This window comes from Columba livia, chromosome 8 (genome assembly GCF_036013475.1).
Source record: "Columba livia isolate bColLiv1 breed racing homer chromosome 8, bColLiv1.pat.W.v2, whole genome shotgun sequence".
NCBI lineage: Eukaryota > Metazoa > Chordata > Aves > Columbiformes > Columbidae > Columba > Columba livia.
This window is the reverse complement of record NC_088609.1, coordinates 29684586-29704026: the sequence shown is the minus strand read 5'-3', so window position 1 is coordinate 29704026 and position 19441 is coordinate 29684586. Positions and strand designations below refer to the sequence as shown.

The following is a 19441-nucleotide window of genomic DNA, read 5'->3' as shown; positions in this document are numbered from 1 at the left end:
GAAAAACAGAAAAACACAGTAAAGTGATAAGTTTCAGTTCTTTTCGTCCATATCGAGACATCAGAAATATGTTTTGGGCCACTCATTTTGGGTGCAACAGCATAGCTTCTAATGAGGGAAGACCTGTGCTTTATAGAATATTGTCAATTTGCAGAACTTGCTGTCAGGACTAGTGTCTGGTTTAATAAGGCTTGTCTTTTGCTGCTGGAATGCACTCAGTTGTGATAGAGGATTTTCACTGTTCACCGTGCTATTCAATTTCTCAACTTTGCCAGAGAGGCTCTCAATATAATGCCACTTGTTTCCAGAAATCAGACAAGATTTATCTTTAAGAATTGGATTTTTAATTAGAAACCTACCACTTGGCTTATTTCAAGTGCATTCACGCCAAAAGGGAGTATTGAAATATTGGCACCAGTGAATCCTATCGAAGAGTTCCAGAAGAAGAGAGAATCTAGTTATTTTCTTGTGAAGACAAGGCTCTCGAGACAACCTTGGCTAGTTTGAGGAATATGTTGGACTAATTAGAGAAGAAGTTAGAACATCCAATCAAGATGGCTGTAGATTTAATACAGTCCTAAACAAGTGCTTATAGAACCGATGAGTTTAAAGTTTGGGAAACATGAAAATCAGGTAAACTTAAAGTAAAAATCTTAAAAATATACTTAGCTTCCTCCTATATGAGGGGCAGGAGTGGGAGGGAGGAAACCCATTTCACATCTACAAAACATGGAAACACATTTCTGTGCCTCAAATAAAATTACCAGTTCATAACTGGTGCATTTCCATGTCCTTCCAGTGTCCGATTGCATTTACTTATCCAATTAGGTAAATGCAATGTCGCATCCAAAGGGGAGATTGCCTTTTCTGTTCCCCAAGCGTACCAAAGAAATAGGAAAAGCAGATGTAAAAAAGACTGAAAGATAATAAAAGGTTTTCTGTTCAGCAGTGACAAGCAATCTATTGAATTAAGAAAATTGCATAACCCAATCTTTGCTGGAAGTGCAGAATGTTTTATAATTAGAAAATGTGACAGCTCTCTTGAAAAGCAACAAGCTAAACTAAAATGAAGTGGAGGAAAAAAGCCCTCAAAGAGGCTTACTCTCATTCTAACGAGAGGAAACAAGCTCTTGATTAAAAGTTGTTGCCATGTAGTGACAATTCTTTCAGCTTGCTGTTGTTTCCCAGCCACAGCACATACGAATTGAGGCTTTAGGAGAGCAGGAGGAAAGCGTTAAGCAAAATGATGAAAAACAGACTCCATTGCTACCAAGACTGTAACAACATTTCCAGCCTGACTGATTATTATTATATCTTGAAACTTAAATATTCAAGAGAGATAATGAAAAGGCCCTGAAAGTCTTTTCAATGAAGAAGCAGAACACAAATATTCCTAAAACTGATGGGCGACAGCAAATTGAAAGCCTCATTTAACTATAGCTCTGTGGATTAAACCAAAGACCATTTTCCTCCTTTACTATCTTTCATATCAGTTGTCGCTGTGATTTGACTCCATTTTCTCGATGTCAAAGATTCAAGTAATTTCTTTAACCCTTCAGACACAGTGCTCTAGGGCTGACATTACAATACAGCAGAGTGAACTGCACATCTCCATTAGCAGGAGCAATTTTCATTGGAACTTCTAAAGCTGCTTTTCAAAATTAGATAAACATTGATTAAATAATTAAAGGGGTCAGATCTAGAAGGTACTATATTAATCATGTGCTTTCTCTTTACTTGAGAACATACAGAACTTCTGGAATAACAGCAGCTTTATTTATATACCCTGTGCAGCATTAATCATTACAGGACTTAGTAAAATGACAGCGAGTGTCCAGAAACCATTTGAGCTTTCAATGCTGAACATTTCCTCAGTGTCCATTTCTCTTTCACTGATAGGCAGTGGTATCAATTTGAATTACAGATTCTGATTCTACAAGGAAACTGATTAAAACGGGAGTACGTAAAAAAACATAAAATGGACTCCAGAAAACTCAGAGAATGATTGTAAAACTCTGTTCCCTCGACATTTGTTTTTGTTGAAGAGCACAGAAAGGTGGACTCCAATCTAGTTTAAGGATCTCTGCAAAAAGAGATAATGCATAAGCATCCAAAGAGATGAAAGAGCTGGAGATGCAGGCCTAACTACAGAGAAAAGATGTTTAATAGAAACGTACTGAAGTCAGTGAACAATCTGTTCAGTTCAAGTTGCCATGGAAACTGTCCTATTAAATGCTTAAAAAAAAAAAATCAGTTCTAGAAACAAAGTACTACAATTTGCCTGTACAAAGTGCTCCCTTAGTAAGCTCAAACCAAGTGTATTTTGGTGCTTTTCTATCATTTTGTAAGCTTGAAGAAGTCTTGACTCTTTGAAAGTCACCATTGTACACTGTAGTAAAGGCATGTGAAAGAAAGTCTACTGCTCTGTTTCCCCCATGGAAACCATGGTGAAACAGGCAAGAAAAATTGCCCTAGACTCAATCTGCTTCTTTTCTTTGCAATGCCAGAAACAGTTATTAACAGACATTATTTGGATTTACTTTCTGATAATACATATATTAGGGGCAACTGAACTGCCATGGTTAGTTGAAGTCTTTGCATCCCCATTTATTTTCTGATTCTGAATGAAAAGTTGCTGCCCACAGCTCTGATGGGCAGAACAGGGCATGAGGACTCGGTTACAAGAATGATGAGCTCATGTGAGTTACTGGAGATTTAAACAATGGCAGCATCATTCTTCAAGATGTGCTGCATTTATGCTCCACAGGATACTTTTGCAGTGACTTGGGAGGCTCTTCTCTGTGGCTTGTGGATGGTGTCTATAGAAAATAGTGTTACAATTTGCAGTATTTCACCCTCACTTTTGCAGGCAATAGCACTAGGACAGCATACCTCCTTTCCTTCTCTCCACTGGCAAACTGAGGCCTTAGCCTTTCATGCAGAAAATATAACTTTACAGCTAAATTTGAGTTCTGCATTTTACATGTTTACCTTTACAGCCCAGAGAACCTCAGGGAATATCAGGCGTCCCACACAGTCAACGCAAATATGATCCACATCAGAATATTTCGCGTTACACCTAAAGCTCATAAAGAAATGCAAAGATGTATTTTAAATTGCTCCCTCCCCACCTCCTAGATTTAGACACCGTACTCAGAACAGAAGGTTCTGTTCACATAGTCCAGTATCCCTGAAGACAACTACCAAAGCTCTTCTTTAAAAGTACCTGTAGCAGCAATTCTGTATTTTAAAGCATTGAAGAAGAAACATCTTTTTATAGAAAATATTCATATTTCTTAATCGTGGTGAAAGTACATACTATAGACTTTTACGTTTACTGATGAAACTGCAGTGATTGCAAAGATGGTATTTTACTATATGGGATACAAAACTGCTCTTTAAATAACTTATTTGTACTGTGTTAAAGCAGAAGCGTGGCTTCTTTGGGTACATTGGAAACACTTAAAAAACCCAAAACTCTATGTATTTTCAGGAAGCCATATGTTCCCTATTTGGTGTCTTTTTCCTCCTTATGTATCCCATGATTTGCAGTCAACTTTAGTCAATTTGGGCTTAAATACCAGTCACAAGGAGCGAGAAGTGGCCTAGTTTTATAATCCCTGCACAGTAGCGCATCTCAGATCAGTGGACTGTTTCCTCCCATTGTTCAATTCCTTCTTAACAGAGAAGTTCTTTATAAATACTGTCAAAATTCCTTATTGAAAGCTACAAAAGCACATAATAAAACATAAATAGATGTTTTAGTAAACCTAGAATATGCTTATTCAAACAGTAAGCAGAGAAGGTCTTTAAGAGGGAAAATTTGAGCACAGCTGTCACCTTTTATCTTAGTAGCAGCAAATCATAGGATCTGGGGCCACACACTGGTCTTATTTTTACAATACCCTATTCTTGTCCTTCTCTGTGCCAAGATCTTTCAGATGATGCTCTACTTCCGTATTTTAAAAGGTCTGTTCTCATTAGCTACATTTCCCCAGTCTACATTTCTTCCCTCTCTCCGCCTGCTGCCATTCTGTGCGTCCTGTGTCTGGGAATCGTGTATCTGTGTATGTGTCATTCTGGTGAACAGCTGATGTGCTCAGGGCACAGCAATGCCAGCAGCCCTTACTCACTGACCTGTTCTTCTAACACACAAGGGAAAGGCACCTACTCATTTTTGTGGTGCCATTCTGAAACTAAACTACCTCTCTCTTTTTTTAAATATTGTTTCTTTCCCTTCCCCTCAATAGCAATGCTAAATTATGACCTGTAAGGTAAAGAACAGAGCTTTGTATCAAACATGTTACTACACAGAATCTTGGGTGAGTGCTGCAATGTGTGACACCGGGTTTGGGCTAAAAAAAGCTTGGAAGGGGAGCAAGTGATAGAAAAGACATTTCTGAGCATACTGCCTGTTGTAGATATATATAATAAAGAACAATCATCTTAAAGAATGAAATGAAATAAAATAATATATAAATATTAAAGAAAACTAGGTGTCCTTAGAAAATTCAGATTATAAGTGAAAGTTACATTCTGCCCTTGGCTCCTTTGCTGTTTATATTCCTAAAGACAGTTTGAATTCCTGTAACAAATCTTTAAAATTAATTACAGGTTACTGCACCTGTCATAGAGTTTGATTTTTATAAAATAATGGAGCGCATGTTAACAAAATAAACGAGTGGTGCCATGGTGATGCATGAAAGCAGAAGCATAACATTTTGTGCGTTATCTGTGGAAAGTAACACCTTGAACTTTGAGTTCTTCCAAGAGAAGCAATTACTACTGTCCAGCACAACTGAAGCTTAAAGCATTTGTATGTTTTTCTTTTTTCTTTTAGGAAATGTAATTGAGACTGGCTTGCAGAAAAGCCTTTTTAATCTAAGGTTAAAAAAAAAAAAATATAACAATAGTGTATTATTTGAGAGACCCATTCATTAGCAGTCCAAGAAAAGGAACAAAGCAGCATTGAGTTTGCAGTTCAGATGCACTGGAAGGTCCAGTGCTGCACTTCTCTGCTCTAGTGTCTCGATATAACAAAAAGCCCCTGGGAGAATTTGTACCAAGCAGCATAAAGACTCCACATAAAGAAAAATCATTTAAGGAGTGATGGCGATTTACAGAAAATAAGAAAGCTACAGGAAAAATAGTGATAACTTTTGGGAGGAATTTTGTAGGCACTGAGCACTTTCTATAAATATAGATCTATTGAAAAGTAACTGAATTCTGTATGTGGCAGGAGTATTGTAAAATGAGCACTAGATAATAACTAATCACAGATAATACGGGTGTCAAGTGTCTTCAAAGCACAAAGGTATTTAAAAAGCAAGCTGCAGTTCTTCTGCACGTTAGATATAACGCTGTCCCCTTTTAAACCTAATATGAAAATTGCAAATGAAGTGTTTCATTTACCAGAAAACTCTTGTGCTGCTTTGATGATACAGAACGCTGCTTCCCTGCTGGGAGGGGTGTTCTTATTGCATACCTTGGTTGGTAAATGTTTAGTTTTCCAGTGTCTGGAAAACAATGTGAAACTAAATAAATTTTGCTTTCATTTTCATGCTTAATATTCATGTGTAATTTTTGTCATTAAATAAATCTACAGAAGTTAATAAAAACCCAACCCCCACATGCTACAGCAAACAGGCTGTGATTTTGTCCCCTCTAAATTCCTGATAGGTGCTCTTCTTTGTGCTATCAAAGAAAAAGAATGAAAAAAATCTGAAAAAATCTTGCATATCTTTAAAAGCCAGTTAACTCAGTCTTGGTTTACAAGTGTTAAGAATTAGTTAATCCCTACCTCTATGTAGGTGTAAATTTGTTTTATTTTCAGAACTGATAATAACATTTATTTTAAAAGAATAATGGTATAGAGATCGTTGTCTTTGCGAGAAATCCAGAAGTGAAAGGGAATCATAGTGATCTAATAATCTGGCAGGACTTTGTAGGTGCTATTACAAACACTGATTTTTTTCACACTTCCTAGTGGTATGCACTCGAAACAAACAAAAGTCACCTCAAGTAACATCAGCACTGTTGTCTCATCTTAATTTCTATTAGTTCCTTTTGACACAAATAACTCCACTTTGCTGGGCAGTATGCACTGTAAAAGAAGATATGCCTTACGGGGAAAGAAAACCTTGAAGTCTGAAGGTGTTCATACTGTATCTTATATTATTTACCCATATTCATTAGTTCTGGACCAGAAGGGGTCTGAGCACAGCCACCCCTGCTTTCCAGAGGTACACTTGGCCAACACTCAGCTTGCAGAAAGCAGCTCAGCATCAAAAAGTTATTTGAATCATGAATTGAGTTTAATGACAAGCAACTGTACGGCTCATAAAATCCATTCCAAGGGACCATTGCCCATACATAAAACCTGCAGCTAACGCAGCGTATCTCATAAGAGCCAAACGTTTGCTCTTACAGCAAGAAAACAGGAATTTAGAAGGCAAATTCCACAGCCAAGCTCTGTCTGGCCCCAGTTTTTCCCGATGTTTAACTTCACCTACCTAAAGCTTCTTTGGGGTCTTTGTTTTGCAGTATGTGTAAGGACACCGCTCAGTGATAAATACATTTTATAAATAGATGCTGCATATGTCTAATGTGAAAGACCATCCTCTGTGATTAGGTATATGCCTATTAAATCCAGCTGCGAACACACATCAAGCTCTAAAACCACAGACATAGTGACAGACTGGCCTGTGCTGAAGCAGACAAATTGTATGTCCAGACATTTCATACTGCTTTGTGATTCCCTGAACGATTCTTAGCGAGAGAGTTTGAGAGCTAAAATTAACGGTAGTAGATGTAGAAGCATCATCTGCAAACATTTGATATTTCATTTAATATTACTTTGTTAGTAAGAATCCAAAGTAAGTATAGTACAGGCTAAGGAGGTGAAAGTGGAAATCTAAGTCCTAAATGTAGTTCTGCTTCCATGTATAACGGTGTTTACATTGACAAGTCACTCAATATGTCTGTTGAAAGGGAAATAATGCCCTTGCCTCTGTTCCCAAAGGAAGTACAGGGAAGATTTATGTGGAACTGCAGTGTTCTTTGAACAAATAAAATGCTACAGAAGTACAAGTGTTTTACCTACCTAACAACAGCAAAGGGAGAATTATACAGCTACAGTGTGCTGAGAAATTGATGGATGTATACGTACATTCCCATCAAACGGATCCTGATGAGACTGCAGTATACAACTACGTAGTCAGCTCTTGCCTGTCCTTTCTACTGTATACGTTACGTCATTCTGTATTAAATTTGCGTGCATTTGTGCTGCCTTTTTTTCCCCTTACACATTAAGTTCAATTCTCAACAAATATCCTGAAGTAGAGAAACATGTGGTTCTTATTTGTTTAAATAATGAGTGCCTGACATGTTACTTTGAATATTTACATTGTCAAATTCAATCTTGAAAGTTGAGCATCATTTTAGGCAACAGTCATGCTGTATTTTCAGTTCAGTCTCATTCTTCTGCCACTTTTCTCCTTAATCCAAGATTATTTATCCTCTTCAGTAAATTTTTAGGAAGAACTTTTATCTGCTAAAAATCTGAATAAAAGCTGTCAGACAATTTTCACCACTATTTTCATGAAGGATTCAAGCAACAAAGTGGTAAGAGAGAACTTTTTTCTTTTTCATGTTACCAAAAGAAAGAAAAAACCCAAGGACTGGAGCTGGGGTCACTAATGGGTAACAGAAAAGCTTTCTTATTCCATCAGGTAACAAACATTCACAACAGTTATCATTAAATCCTAGTGAAGAAAATGTTCCATCATTAGACTAAAAAAAAAAAAAAACCACACAACAAAAACTCCTAATTTATTACTAGCAAAACTGAAAGATCTGAAGAATTTTGCATCATTTCCTTATTATATACTGTCACAGTTTGTTTTATTATGGAAATTACTTCACAACCTAGCAATGGCAGGCAGTAACTTAAACTCATTAACCTATGAAATGGCTACTACTGGTCAGATATTTACTAGTAATGAGCTAAATGACAAGAAGTCAGACTACAGTCAGAAACATGCATTTTCCAACTCTAAAGGCAATTTACAGATAACAAGTTCTTTGCAGGTAGCAAGCTTTTCTATTTAGCAATCATTTCAATGTACTGTTGATATTGTTTGAGCAGATACATGGCCAGCTATGCCCCACTCATTGATATGTTTTTCCAGATAATATTTGTAGATATAACATAACCTCGCTCTAAAGGCATCTGAAATTAGATACCCATCTTTCTCCAGAGCTCATTACATAAAAGATTATAATCTTTCTCACCTTGCTTTTAACTAAGCGGAAACAGCTGTACCAAGAATACAGAAACTGTTCTGCTGCTAATTCACTGTAGTCCTGATGCAATGTGTTGTAAAATACTATTAGCAATCTAGGACTTGGTGGGACTTTTCCTTGCGAGACATTTTGCTGAATCAAACAGTTATTTTCCAAAGCACTGCAGTGACCATGCAGAACAGAACTGTGCTTTCACGCCAATACAGGTTAACAATTCACAGATTAGAGACCTACTTACTAGAAAGACAATTAGAAAGGGGTGTTGTCAAATGTCAGTATGAAGGGACTGGTGCTGATCAGGACACCAGTGTCGGTCACCTTCTCCAAGGGACTGCAAGCCAAACAGTACATCTGGCTCCTCACCCAGATCAGCAGAAAAACTGGTTGCACTTTTGAGGAGACTGGGAAGAAATGGGTGAAGTGAAATGGTTCTAAGTCAAGTTTAGGTATAGAATAGTGAAAACTGTGTAGGAATACTTGTCATCAAAACCAAATTTATTGTAGTCCAACTGTTTTAATTTGTTCCTCCTGACTTTCCTTACAGCAACCCTAGAGACCAGGCTTTCAGGACCTCTTTCCACCCCAGCTGGGTGCTGTTCAATACTGCCTGAAATAAATGTTATTATGGAAACCTTATTTTCTGAAATGTGGGGAAGCTTATTTTGTCATGGAAGTTCAGCAGGGCTGGTGGTCCCACTACATCAAGCCGTGTGCCAAGTTGTCTTACAGAGTTATGAAACATGCCCTTTGGAAAAAAAACAAACCAAAACAGGGTTTTTGAAAACAATATTCATGCACCTGAAAAACAAGCAGTTACAGATATAGACAGAATTCATTGTCCTGAAGTTCTGTGTTCTGATCAACGGCACGGTCACACCTGCTTTTGAGTTGTAATTACAATTCGCTTTAGTGGCTTTTCATAGCACTTGTTCCTTATGTGAACACGGTGTGTTGGTTAGTTAACCTGTCATTCTACTAAAGCAGATATGGTTGGTCGAATGAAAGCAGCTGATATAATAGCTTATTTAGCTTCAGTTCGGTCTCTAGTTTTTACATATTCCAGCTTTAAAAAGTTAGAGCAGTTGCTGACTTAAACTGACTTTTCTTAACAGCTGCTGCTCCGATCAGTCCACCAGGTTACAGAGGTAATTCATTCTGCGATTGCAGGGGAGAACAAAGGAGCACTTGAAAGAAGGCATGCCTCTTTCGTTTCATTCTAAACTTGTGACTGTGGTCGTGATTTTTAAAAAACTTTAAACTACACGCCTACAATGATTTTGATCCAGAAACCTTCAAAGGCATAGTAAGCAGCTGAATCTAAAACCAGGCCTTTGATATGTAATATATTCTTTGCAGGGTCAAACTTTTTATTGTGTTATTACATCAAAGAAAAAGCACTTAAGGTTAATACTGTCACTGGAATTCTAGGAAAGAGACTAATCTGTTATTTGAAAATGTGTTGTCGTGTTTTGTTTTGCTTTGGTGGTTCTGGTGGTTTTTTTTCCCCTGAAATATTCTTCTGCAAACTTAGTGGATCCAGTTGCTTTTTAAATTTTGCTCCCCTCTGCTTTTTCGCCTTTTTTTTTAAAGATGGCAGTTCTGCTGCAGTGTGATAGACCAAGAGTTACTGTGACTCAAAAAATGAAAATGTTCTATGTAGCCAACATAATGATACTTCAGCATAATGAAGAGTACTTGTGTTTCAGTGGTAATGGGAACACAAGGAGAAACGTGCAGGGGTGGTGCAAGAGCCTGCAAATTACCGTGACCGCAGCAGTTCACCCGTTCTATTCACTGTGCTGTTCGTTTCACTTCATCTATTCTTGCAGCTGTACACATTTCTCACAGTGGCTATTTCTGACAGCGTACTGAAGCAGAACTGTAAGAAACTACAGCTCCATAGCCCCATGTGATTTTGAGAGGACTAGCACAATGTATTCCATGCCGATATTGCACACTGATGATGTAATACAAGTGTGTTACTGTCAATGCAATCATTGGTATTTTATAGACTAGATTAAAGCACAGATGGTGTGAGTCTGTCAACACTACATAACCTAGACTGTGTCCAGCACATATATAATTCTGGCTTACAAGAATTCCCACTCTGACATTCTTGCTGGGCAATATCTGTAATTCCCTATTGGTTGTATTATACAGTATGTGACAAAATAATTCTAAGTGGCCAAGTATCAGGAAAAAAGTCTTTGCCAAGTTCCCCACTTTCCTGGCGTAATGTGTTTTTGTGGTTCAGCAGCCTCTGTTGTGTTGTGTTCTAAAGGTAAACACATTCAAGTTGTTTTAGACCAAAGAATATGTCCATCTTTATACACACTTCTAGAACTTACTCCAATATTGCCTTTCCACTGCTAACAGCATGGCACACCGTATTTACTTTGGAAGCAATTCAACATGCACACTGTTTGCTTATATATCATGCTGGAACTGTGTGGTTGGACACTGACAAAGCTGTTTCTCACAAAAACAATATGGGACAGTTAATCATTTCAAGTTGTCCTGGGTTCTCCATGCTCATGTTCTACCAGCTGGAACAGCACTAACAGCATTTCTGTGACATTCTTGACTCCATCTCAACATGGATTAAAACTGAGAGGTTAGAATATGGAGAAGATCTTAAGATACACATATAAGTAGATATAAGAAGGAATACAAACTATGCAGAATATCTATTTCACTTTGTCAATTCCTTAATTAACAGGAGGAGGATCTGTCAAGTTTTTCTGGTTATGAGAGCACAGGAGGTGAGTTTCTTTTTCAGTGTCATTTGCCATTTAATTTTGAAGCCTTTGATTTCCCTTTGTATTTAAACAGCTACTTAGAAGATTAAGCTAATTCAGGTTATTTATATTGTGAAAGCTATGTCTCAAAGGATTTTATCATGTGAATTCTCTCTGAATGCAAATTAAAGCTTGTAAAAGTAATTTTTACACTCTTTAGGCTAGTGGATTCAAAATTATTAGAAAATATTATTGTTAATCAGCATCAGATCTTACAGGTGTTTTCAGAAATCAGCAGTTATGAAAAGCTTGTTGGAAAATATGAGCTGCTAAGAGTTTAAGAGGAATGAAAAGATTAATCAAAACATTTTATGGCTAATTATATTATGTAATAAGAGATGTACATACCACATAATAAAAATCAAAGTTGTATGTGGTAAACTAATGTTTCCTGTAAGTGATTAAGTCAAAGAGAAAATACAATTCCAGCAGCTCAGAGGGTGCAAGATCACCTTCTGTATTGGCATAATCAGGCTAATGACTGGGACTCAATAAAAGGAACTGGTTGTTTTGGTTTTTTTAATACCATTTCAGTAAAAGGCAAAGCTATAGTACATACAGTAGTTTTGATGCTAAAATGACAGTAATACCTGAATTTCAGTACAGATTATTATTATTTGGCTGGACTTGAGGCTCAGGGGTATTTAAGCCTACATCTCAGATGTAGTGCACCAAATACAAGATCTGAATAGGATGTGGACAAACTTCTATAACAATTATAATGTAATAACATGTTCAGAGAAAAATGCAATGGCTCAGGAAGCACATTATTACATCAAGATGATTCTCCCTTATTTTTTTTTCCTCTTTCCCTTTTAAAGAACTGATGTCTATGTGCAGGTTCTAATTTTTCAGGTAAAATATTTTTATCACATCTGCAGTGAGAACTGCAAAACTGGGAGATAAGTAGGTTTGTGGATAACAGCTCCTTTTGGAACGCAGAGCACTAGAGCAGCAAGTAAATCTAGTGAAATCAGATCAGCTTGCATGAGTGTTACACAATTCAGTGTGGAAAGCAGCTAAGATTAAAATTAGTAGCTCTTGTCAACTAAAGAATTTTTTCATTTTAGACTTTTCAGAAGATCTGAGGAAATCAAACATCATTTTTGTAGTCGGTAAGTAGTGCTACATTTGAAAATCCCCATGTTATTTAGTTTTGATAATAATTGTACGATTTTTTTTTTTAAGCTTAGCAGAACAGTTTGGTTAAGGTATTTGCATGGTGGTTTAGTCTTTTGAAAGGGAGTTAGAATTTAATTTCATGTTATTAAATTAACTTGAGTGACAACAGTTGTGTAAAGCTTAGAGCAGGAGGTATGGTTAAGTGTGAACACACTCAAAATGACCTTGGGCCTTGCACAGCTCCAGCAGTGCTGTGTGATCTCCAAAAGCAAAGCCACCTCACCAGCATTAGTTAAACTGTTATAGATTGGATAGGTGAAAAAATGAGGTCTCTTCACCTCTTCATTTGTGGAACAACTTTTGTGAATACAGATTTCAATTCTACATGTGCTCGACGTGCTGTTAAAAGTCAATAGGCTAGTGACCGTGCATAATGCTCAGCATGCACTGAAGCTTTGCAGGTTCAAGGTTTACTTTATATTTGCTTTGTGGAAGTCCAGAGAGGAAAAGCACCATGTTAATGCCCATTATTTATATAAATGTGACTAATATAAATAGCCTGAACTTTGACCAGCCTTTTAAAACAAATTATAACCAGAAGATTATAACTAGAATTTCAGCTTGGGAGGAGAATGAAGATGAGGGAACCAGAATCTTCCCAGTAGTGTCCAGTGACAGGACAAGGGAAAATAGGGACATTTTAAAATACATTAAATTCCATCTGAACACAAGAAATTTTCTAATTTTTTTTTTTTACTGTGAGGGTGGTCAAACACTGACCTGGTTGCTCAGAAGACTGTAGAGTCTCCATCCATAGAGATGTTCAAAACCCTGCTATACACAGTCCTGAAAAACCATCTCTAGCTGACCCGAGATCATCCCAAGAAGCTCCTTTCAACTTAAGAATTCTGTGAGAAGACAGGATGTTTATGTGTTGTCCTTTTATCTCACCCTATCTTATACCAAATACAAGCTGCCTCAATTTATTGAAAACCCGTGCTGGATATTATGTGTTTGAAAAAGTAAAATTAGGTTCATTAAATGTTTGTTGGAGACTTTTCTTAAGGAAAAGATGCATAACTCTTAATTTTCAGCCTTTAAGCAAACTCTAATTCCATGCTTACTGAAGTACATCTTCCTGCTGTTTGCTACAGTGAGAAATCCTCCTTCTCTCTGCCTCACATATCTTATTGGAAAATTATGTTTGTGTTTGAACAAACACATTTTTTTAAGACATGAAGACACTCAAGGAATTTTGCCTCTAAAATTGTCCATGGGAGAGGCATATTCTTCATTTATCTTGACTACTTTTTCTTTTTCAAAGAGTGTTTTTGATTTTCAGTTATAATTTTTATAGGCCATTTACTAGCCATCTTCCAGCCTAAAACTGAAAACTCACCCTTTCCCTATTTAATCCTGCTCTTAAATTCAACTCAGACTTTGTAGTAAATGCTTTGTAGAAACAGAGGAAAATTCTGCTTCATCAAGTCTAAGCTTTCTTTGTTGAAAATCTTACAATGAAAAGTTTGAACAAGCCCAAACATGGCTTGCTTGCCAACAAAGTATATAGAATGATATATACTTTTTTCCCAAAATACCACCATCCCCACCCCCCATCTTTCCATCCCTGAAACAGCTTCTTGAAGTTCGATGTGAAGAGTAGGGTATATTTTTTCTGCAGTGTGTGGTTTGGTTGGTTGGGTTTTTGTTCGTTTGTTTGTGGGGGGGTTGGTTGGTTTTGTTGACCACCGTGACATCTTCACATTTGCACAGCTGGCTGCGAAATATTGGGTTTACTCCATCTAGGTAGTGAACATAAATGGTATTTCCCAGAGACAGACTCCTCCATTGCAGTGGACGCTGCTCGAGATGTTCAGCCCCAGGTACCTTGACTAGAAAATCAGCAGAATAGATGGGTTGGAGCATCCTGCTCTCGATACTTGAACAGGAAAAACTGTCTCAATCTCAGTCATGTTTACGCATTACATAGATGGATTCTTGATGGAATAAGAAGATGCTCATAAAGATGTTTTAAAACTAGAGTCCTAAAGATGTGCATCTGAAGTAGTTTACAAAGTAATTGAAATACATAACACCATCTGCCATAGCTGACAAATCGAGACAATTTATAAGACAAAGGGAAAAAAAGCAGACAGTTCCCTCCCCCACTAATTTCCCTTGAATATTGTCCAAAAGGGGAAAGAAAAAAAAGAATCTAATTAGCAAAGATTTACATTAGAGCTAATGCAGGAATTAATTGGAATATTAGTGAACTCAGATTAATTAAGCCACAATGTCAAAGTTTTATCCAGACAGCACAGCAAAGATATAGAATCAGCAAGTAAAAAATATGAGACATAACAACAGGGTAATAAAAGAGGCAAAACCTAATTAAATTTGGCCTGTAAATAAAATTCAAGAGAAATATAAAAAGTTAAACAGATGGAAAGATAAATTTGGGGGATGCTCTAATATTTGAAGCATGCAATTATTGCCAGTGACTACAAAGTTTTTTAAATCCACCACAAAAACAAACAAACAAAAAAACCCCAAACAACCAACAACCCAAATCAAACCTTTTTCATCAGAACAACATGAAAAGTAAAATCTCAACTGCAATGAACAGCATTTGATTTTGTCATCCTTAGCCAATGCAATACTCTATATCGCATCCAGAAAGCTGTCATACATAACAAGTTACTGGGAGCATTATCCCTCCCTGTCCTCCACAGGAGTTTCATAAACCAAAGCCACATTTAGCTTTGGTTGAGGCTGAAACTCAAGCAGAAAGTTTTCAGGAATCTTTCTGCACTTTGGATTAGAGAGAAATTCCTCATTTACCCCTAAATTTCATCCTTAAAACATAGTGTAACCAATATTTTCTGCAAAATGCATGTCATATTCCTTCTGATGAACCAAAGCTGGTAATGGTTTAAACTCAATGTAAATAGGACCAGCTTTTCAGCTGACACTCTGAAGGTATTATCACCACCTACTTTACAGGTAAAACATTATCAGCTGCACACACTAGCTCATCAGCTGCTTGTGCATACAAACCAAAAAAATCATCACAAACCCCAAAACTCTGTCCAAGGTATGTCAGATCTTGAATAACTGGATCTAACTTGGCATTTAGCCCTGCTTTGAGTAGGGGGTTTTACCAGATCAAGTCCCTTCTGACCTAAATCATTCTATAGTACTTGTGTTACAGCTCCTTGTACAATCAGCCAGGCATAGGATTAGCAGTGCTAATTAATTAAAACCCCAGTCAGTCCAAGTGCTAACTGTAGAAGCTGGTGAAAGCTGCTTTCTCTGGCTTTCTATGACATTAACTACACATTTTAAGAGGGATGAAAACTCAGTGATGCCCCAGGACATCACATGACTCTGCTGACATGTGCTCCAGGTTGTTTTTTTATTAAAATAATCTTTCAGAGGGGAAAACAACAAAAGTTGAAGGATTTTTGTTGTTTGTAACTAACAGTGTCATTCCTATATGGTTTCACTCAGACAAATATGTGAACAACAGATGAGGTGCTACTGAGAAGTCTTCAAATGCCATATTCTGAAGATAATGCTGATTTTTATTTGTATAAATAATCCAAGTAGCATAGATAGAATTGCCAAACCGATCAAGTCCTGCTTGCCTGAGGTTATTTTTATTTCAGTTGTGACTTCTGAGGCACCTGGGTTTCCCCTGCAAGCGTTTTCCATGATACAGCAATGACACTCATAAAAATAATGTCTAGAAATTGAAACATTTTAAAATGAATGCTGGGACTCTCTTGTAAATCCTGCTGGTGGTATTTTATGTAAATGTTCGTAGTATTTTGGTGTGTGATAAACCCATAAGATTTAGCAAGTTTAAAATAGAGACATGGCAGTCTGTCTGTATGACACTTCTGTTTTATTAATATTTCTGGCAGCAAGGCCAGTTCATGAACTGCTCACACTGCTGGTTCCTGTCCCTGCTGGCTGCCAGCAGCAGCCCCAGCTCCCTCTGGCATCATTAATTCATCTGCTTGTGCTGTGGTGCTCTAGACCAGACCAGTACCAGTATCAGGTGCCCAGGCTTGTCCTCTTTCACAGACTGGAGGGAATTGGGGTAGGAGGGAGAGCAGGTGTGAAAGACTTGATTTCTTAAGCTGAGATCTTTCACTGATCTAAGGCAGGCTGCAGTTAAACATTCACAAATGCTGCTTGGGCAGTTGTCACTTCTCCCTGCCACTGAAACTGTTCCTTTTCTCCCCTTGAAGTGCTCTCTGTGAAGCATTTCTGAATGCAATTACTAGATGGGGAAAGGTGACCACCCAAGTCAGCACTGCTGCCAGAAAGTTGTTTACCACAAAATCCCCTTACACAGTTTCACAGGCAGCTGAATCAACATAACGAAAGGGAAAACCACGCTAAGGGAGTGCACAGACCTTTTAATCTAGCCTTGTCTACAGAAAAGCAATATGCAGAACTGCATTCAATTTCTATGCTCTGTCTAGTACACTGGTCCCAGCTACTTGCTTACTATTTGTATCAGAGAGCACAAAGGGACAGACAAAGGATTCAAGTTCCAAGAATAATCTCGATGACTGATACAATGTGCTAAATTTCTGAATCTGCAACTTTTTATTAAGTTAATGAATGAGCTTTAAAGCAAGATGTACTGCTCTTAGCAAAAGTAGTGTAATACAAAAGCATGCTAACATTGAAGAACTGCTCGTCATTGTTCTACATTCTCCCACAGGTCACAGCACACTCATAATTCCTCTGGCCATTTTCTAGACCTTAATTCTTTATCTTCATGTCATATGAAAATTGGAAGACAACATGATTAATCCAAATAAGAAGTTACCACAAATCAGCCTGTTGCTGGTTAACACCATTTCTTTCCAAAATATACTCAGGTGGAGTGAAAGATGACAGCATACAGAAGAAAATGACAGCGTTCACAAAGAATCTTACGCCTTCACAACAAAAGTGGGGGCATATTCTCCTCCTCCTAAGCACTGAGCCATTGCAAAACATCACTAACTTTTTCAATGCCTCAAGTTTTTTTCTGTTTGAAAAACAACATAACAAGTTGCAGTGAAGGCTTCTTAACTGAAAATACCTTTGGGCTAGCTTTTGTTATGTTTAATATGCAGCTGTTGTTCCTTATAAACTTTCTTCAACTAAATTATTAAATTTTTCTCATCTTTTTAGAGAGAGGCATAGATTTAATAAAGAGATCCTCTAGAAGAACGAAATACAGTTTTTGCAACACTATAAATTGATAATAAGCCTCATGACTGCAGGGTTAATTTGCTGTTAAAGGTGCTTCTGTAGCAGTCCCATGAATATATACTCTGAGCAGGAAGAAAGTATCTAAGGAGTAAGGAAATGCACTTTCATGTGCTTTCCATCCTAAATAGCTGTTTTTCAGTCACATTAAACACTGGACTTCAGAGGGAGGCAAGACATTAACCAATACTTGAATTTCAGGCATGTAGATTAATACTGTTATAAATTCTGAGAATGTGTTCACCCCTCAATGCTGAATTTCCTGGGGGCTTCCAGCCCCTTCTCAGATCAGACCAAGCAAGAGCCGCACTCTCATTTGTTGATAAGACTTTGTAAAGTGGGTCATATACATTTGTCTAACAGTAGGATGCTTTGCTACTCATCCAATGATACTAAATTAATAGCATTGGCCATACAAATTACCATTTTAAGCACATAACTTATCTAATTTTGTCTTTTTCTCTTTAAAGAGCTCAACACTTTAATCTCAGCTTTGTTAGAACTCTTCTACTGAAAATAAATATGGTCAATTTTCATTGGTATTTTGGAAGCACAGTAATGCTCTTTGTAGTGTATGCCCTGCATATTGTGTCATTCTGACAGCATTCTCTCTTAAAATATTAATAGATAAAGGTATTATAGAAACACATCAAGTTTTCTGAATGTTTATCTGCTAGCTAAAAACCAAAAGAAGTCTTTATTGTTATTTTGAAAAAGGGATCTAGTTTGTTTAGTATATGAAGGGACATTATGAAATTTCTGTTACAGCTCTACATTCAGATGATAAAGAGTTATACAAGAAACATAATACAGTAATCTATATAGCTGTATTTTTCTAATACTGTGTGTATACACCAAAAAATAGGATGAAATTACTACACTGCTAGTATATTCAAGGCTAGAAGACAGAATGTGTAAACAAGCACATGCACACACAAACGTACTAGTCTAAAAAAACAGAACAGACCAGAAATAAAATTAATTGCCACTACAGATATTTAACGATCTCTTTACAGATAATTTGCCTATAAACTCTCTGCATCTATTTTTCTGTAGCCATTCCTAGTTATTCCTTGTTTCATTCTGTGCTTTTACAAAAGAATAATGGTTTCCTATTAAAGCAATAGAAAAACAACATGCAAGCCACATTACCAAGCAAATGAGACTGTGACAATGATATTTCTACCTAAAATTGCAGCACAAGTGTGATTCTCACACCACGGACTGATAATTTCTTTGTGAAGCTGAAGTAAAAGACATCAGGTTACAGGAGACAAAACCATTCACTTGATGCTATTGCCTTATGACCCAGTTTTTTTTCTCAGCTACAGTACTGTAATGTCTCCAAAAGTCATATGCTTGGAGCAATTATTTCTTACATGTAATGCAAAAGTCAGAAGAAAGTTCAAGTCAGGAGGAGATAGTGCCAGATTCACTCTGCTGTGACCATGTTATTCCTATTATTTATTTATGCACAGATAAACAAAAAGGAAAATCACATATTTTCTAGCATCTTAAATCCACATAACAGAGCCCTGTAGTCATATTTGCAAGTCTGAAGAGCTGATAAATACACAAGCCACATGCTTAAAAAACTATTGAAAAGTGTGTGGTTTTTTTCTCTCTTGGCCTTTCCTCTTCTTTTGGTTTTTGAATACCGTCTCCCTACAAGGGTATAATTATCTCCTACTGCAGTAGATCTTCTGAACAGATCCATCAAAGATTGTAAAAACACTGCCACACACCTTGAAATTTCTCCCCAAATCCCAATATTGTCACAAAGGAAATTGGCTTTCCTGGCCTCCCCCAGCACCAACATGGCCCCCCAGCCCTCCCCACCCAGCTCAGCCCCCGCGGGACACTCACCTCAGCTCCGTGGGTCACAGGAGCAGGATCACCAAGAAGCACCTTCCAGCAGTTTCTGTGGACTGCCCTTCTCCAGC

General features: G+C 37.3%; 1 protein-coding gene across 2 annotated transcripts in view; it reads left to right on the top strand.

Moving 5' to 3' along the window:
- Positions 1–19441, top strand: part of AK5 (adenylate kinase 5) — a 90522-nt gene that overhangs the window by 55236 nt on the left and 15845 nt on the right. For both annotated transcript variants that reach the window (XM_065071262.1, XM_065071261.1), the window contains exons 9-10: positions 11024–11066; positions 12173–12217. In XM_065071262.1, the coding sequence (XP_064927334.1) occupies positions 11024–11066; positions 12173–12217 (88 nt within the window). The remainder of the gene's footprint in view (positions 1–11023; positions 11067–12172; positions 12218–19441) is intronic.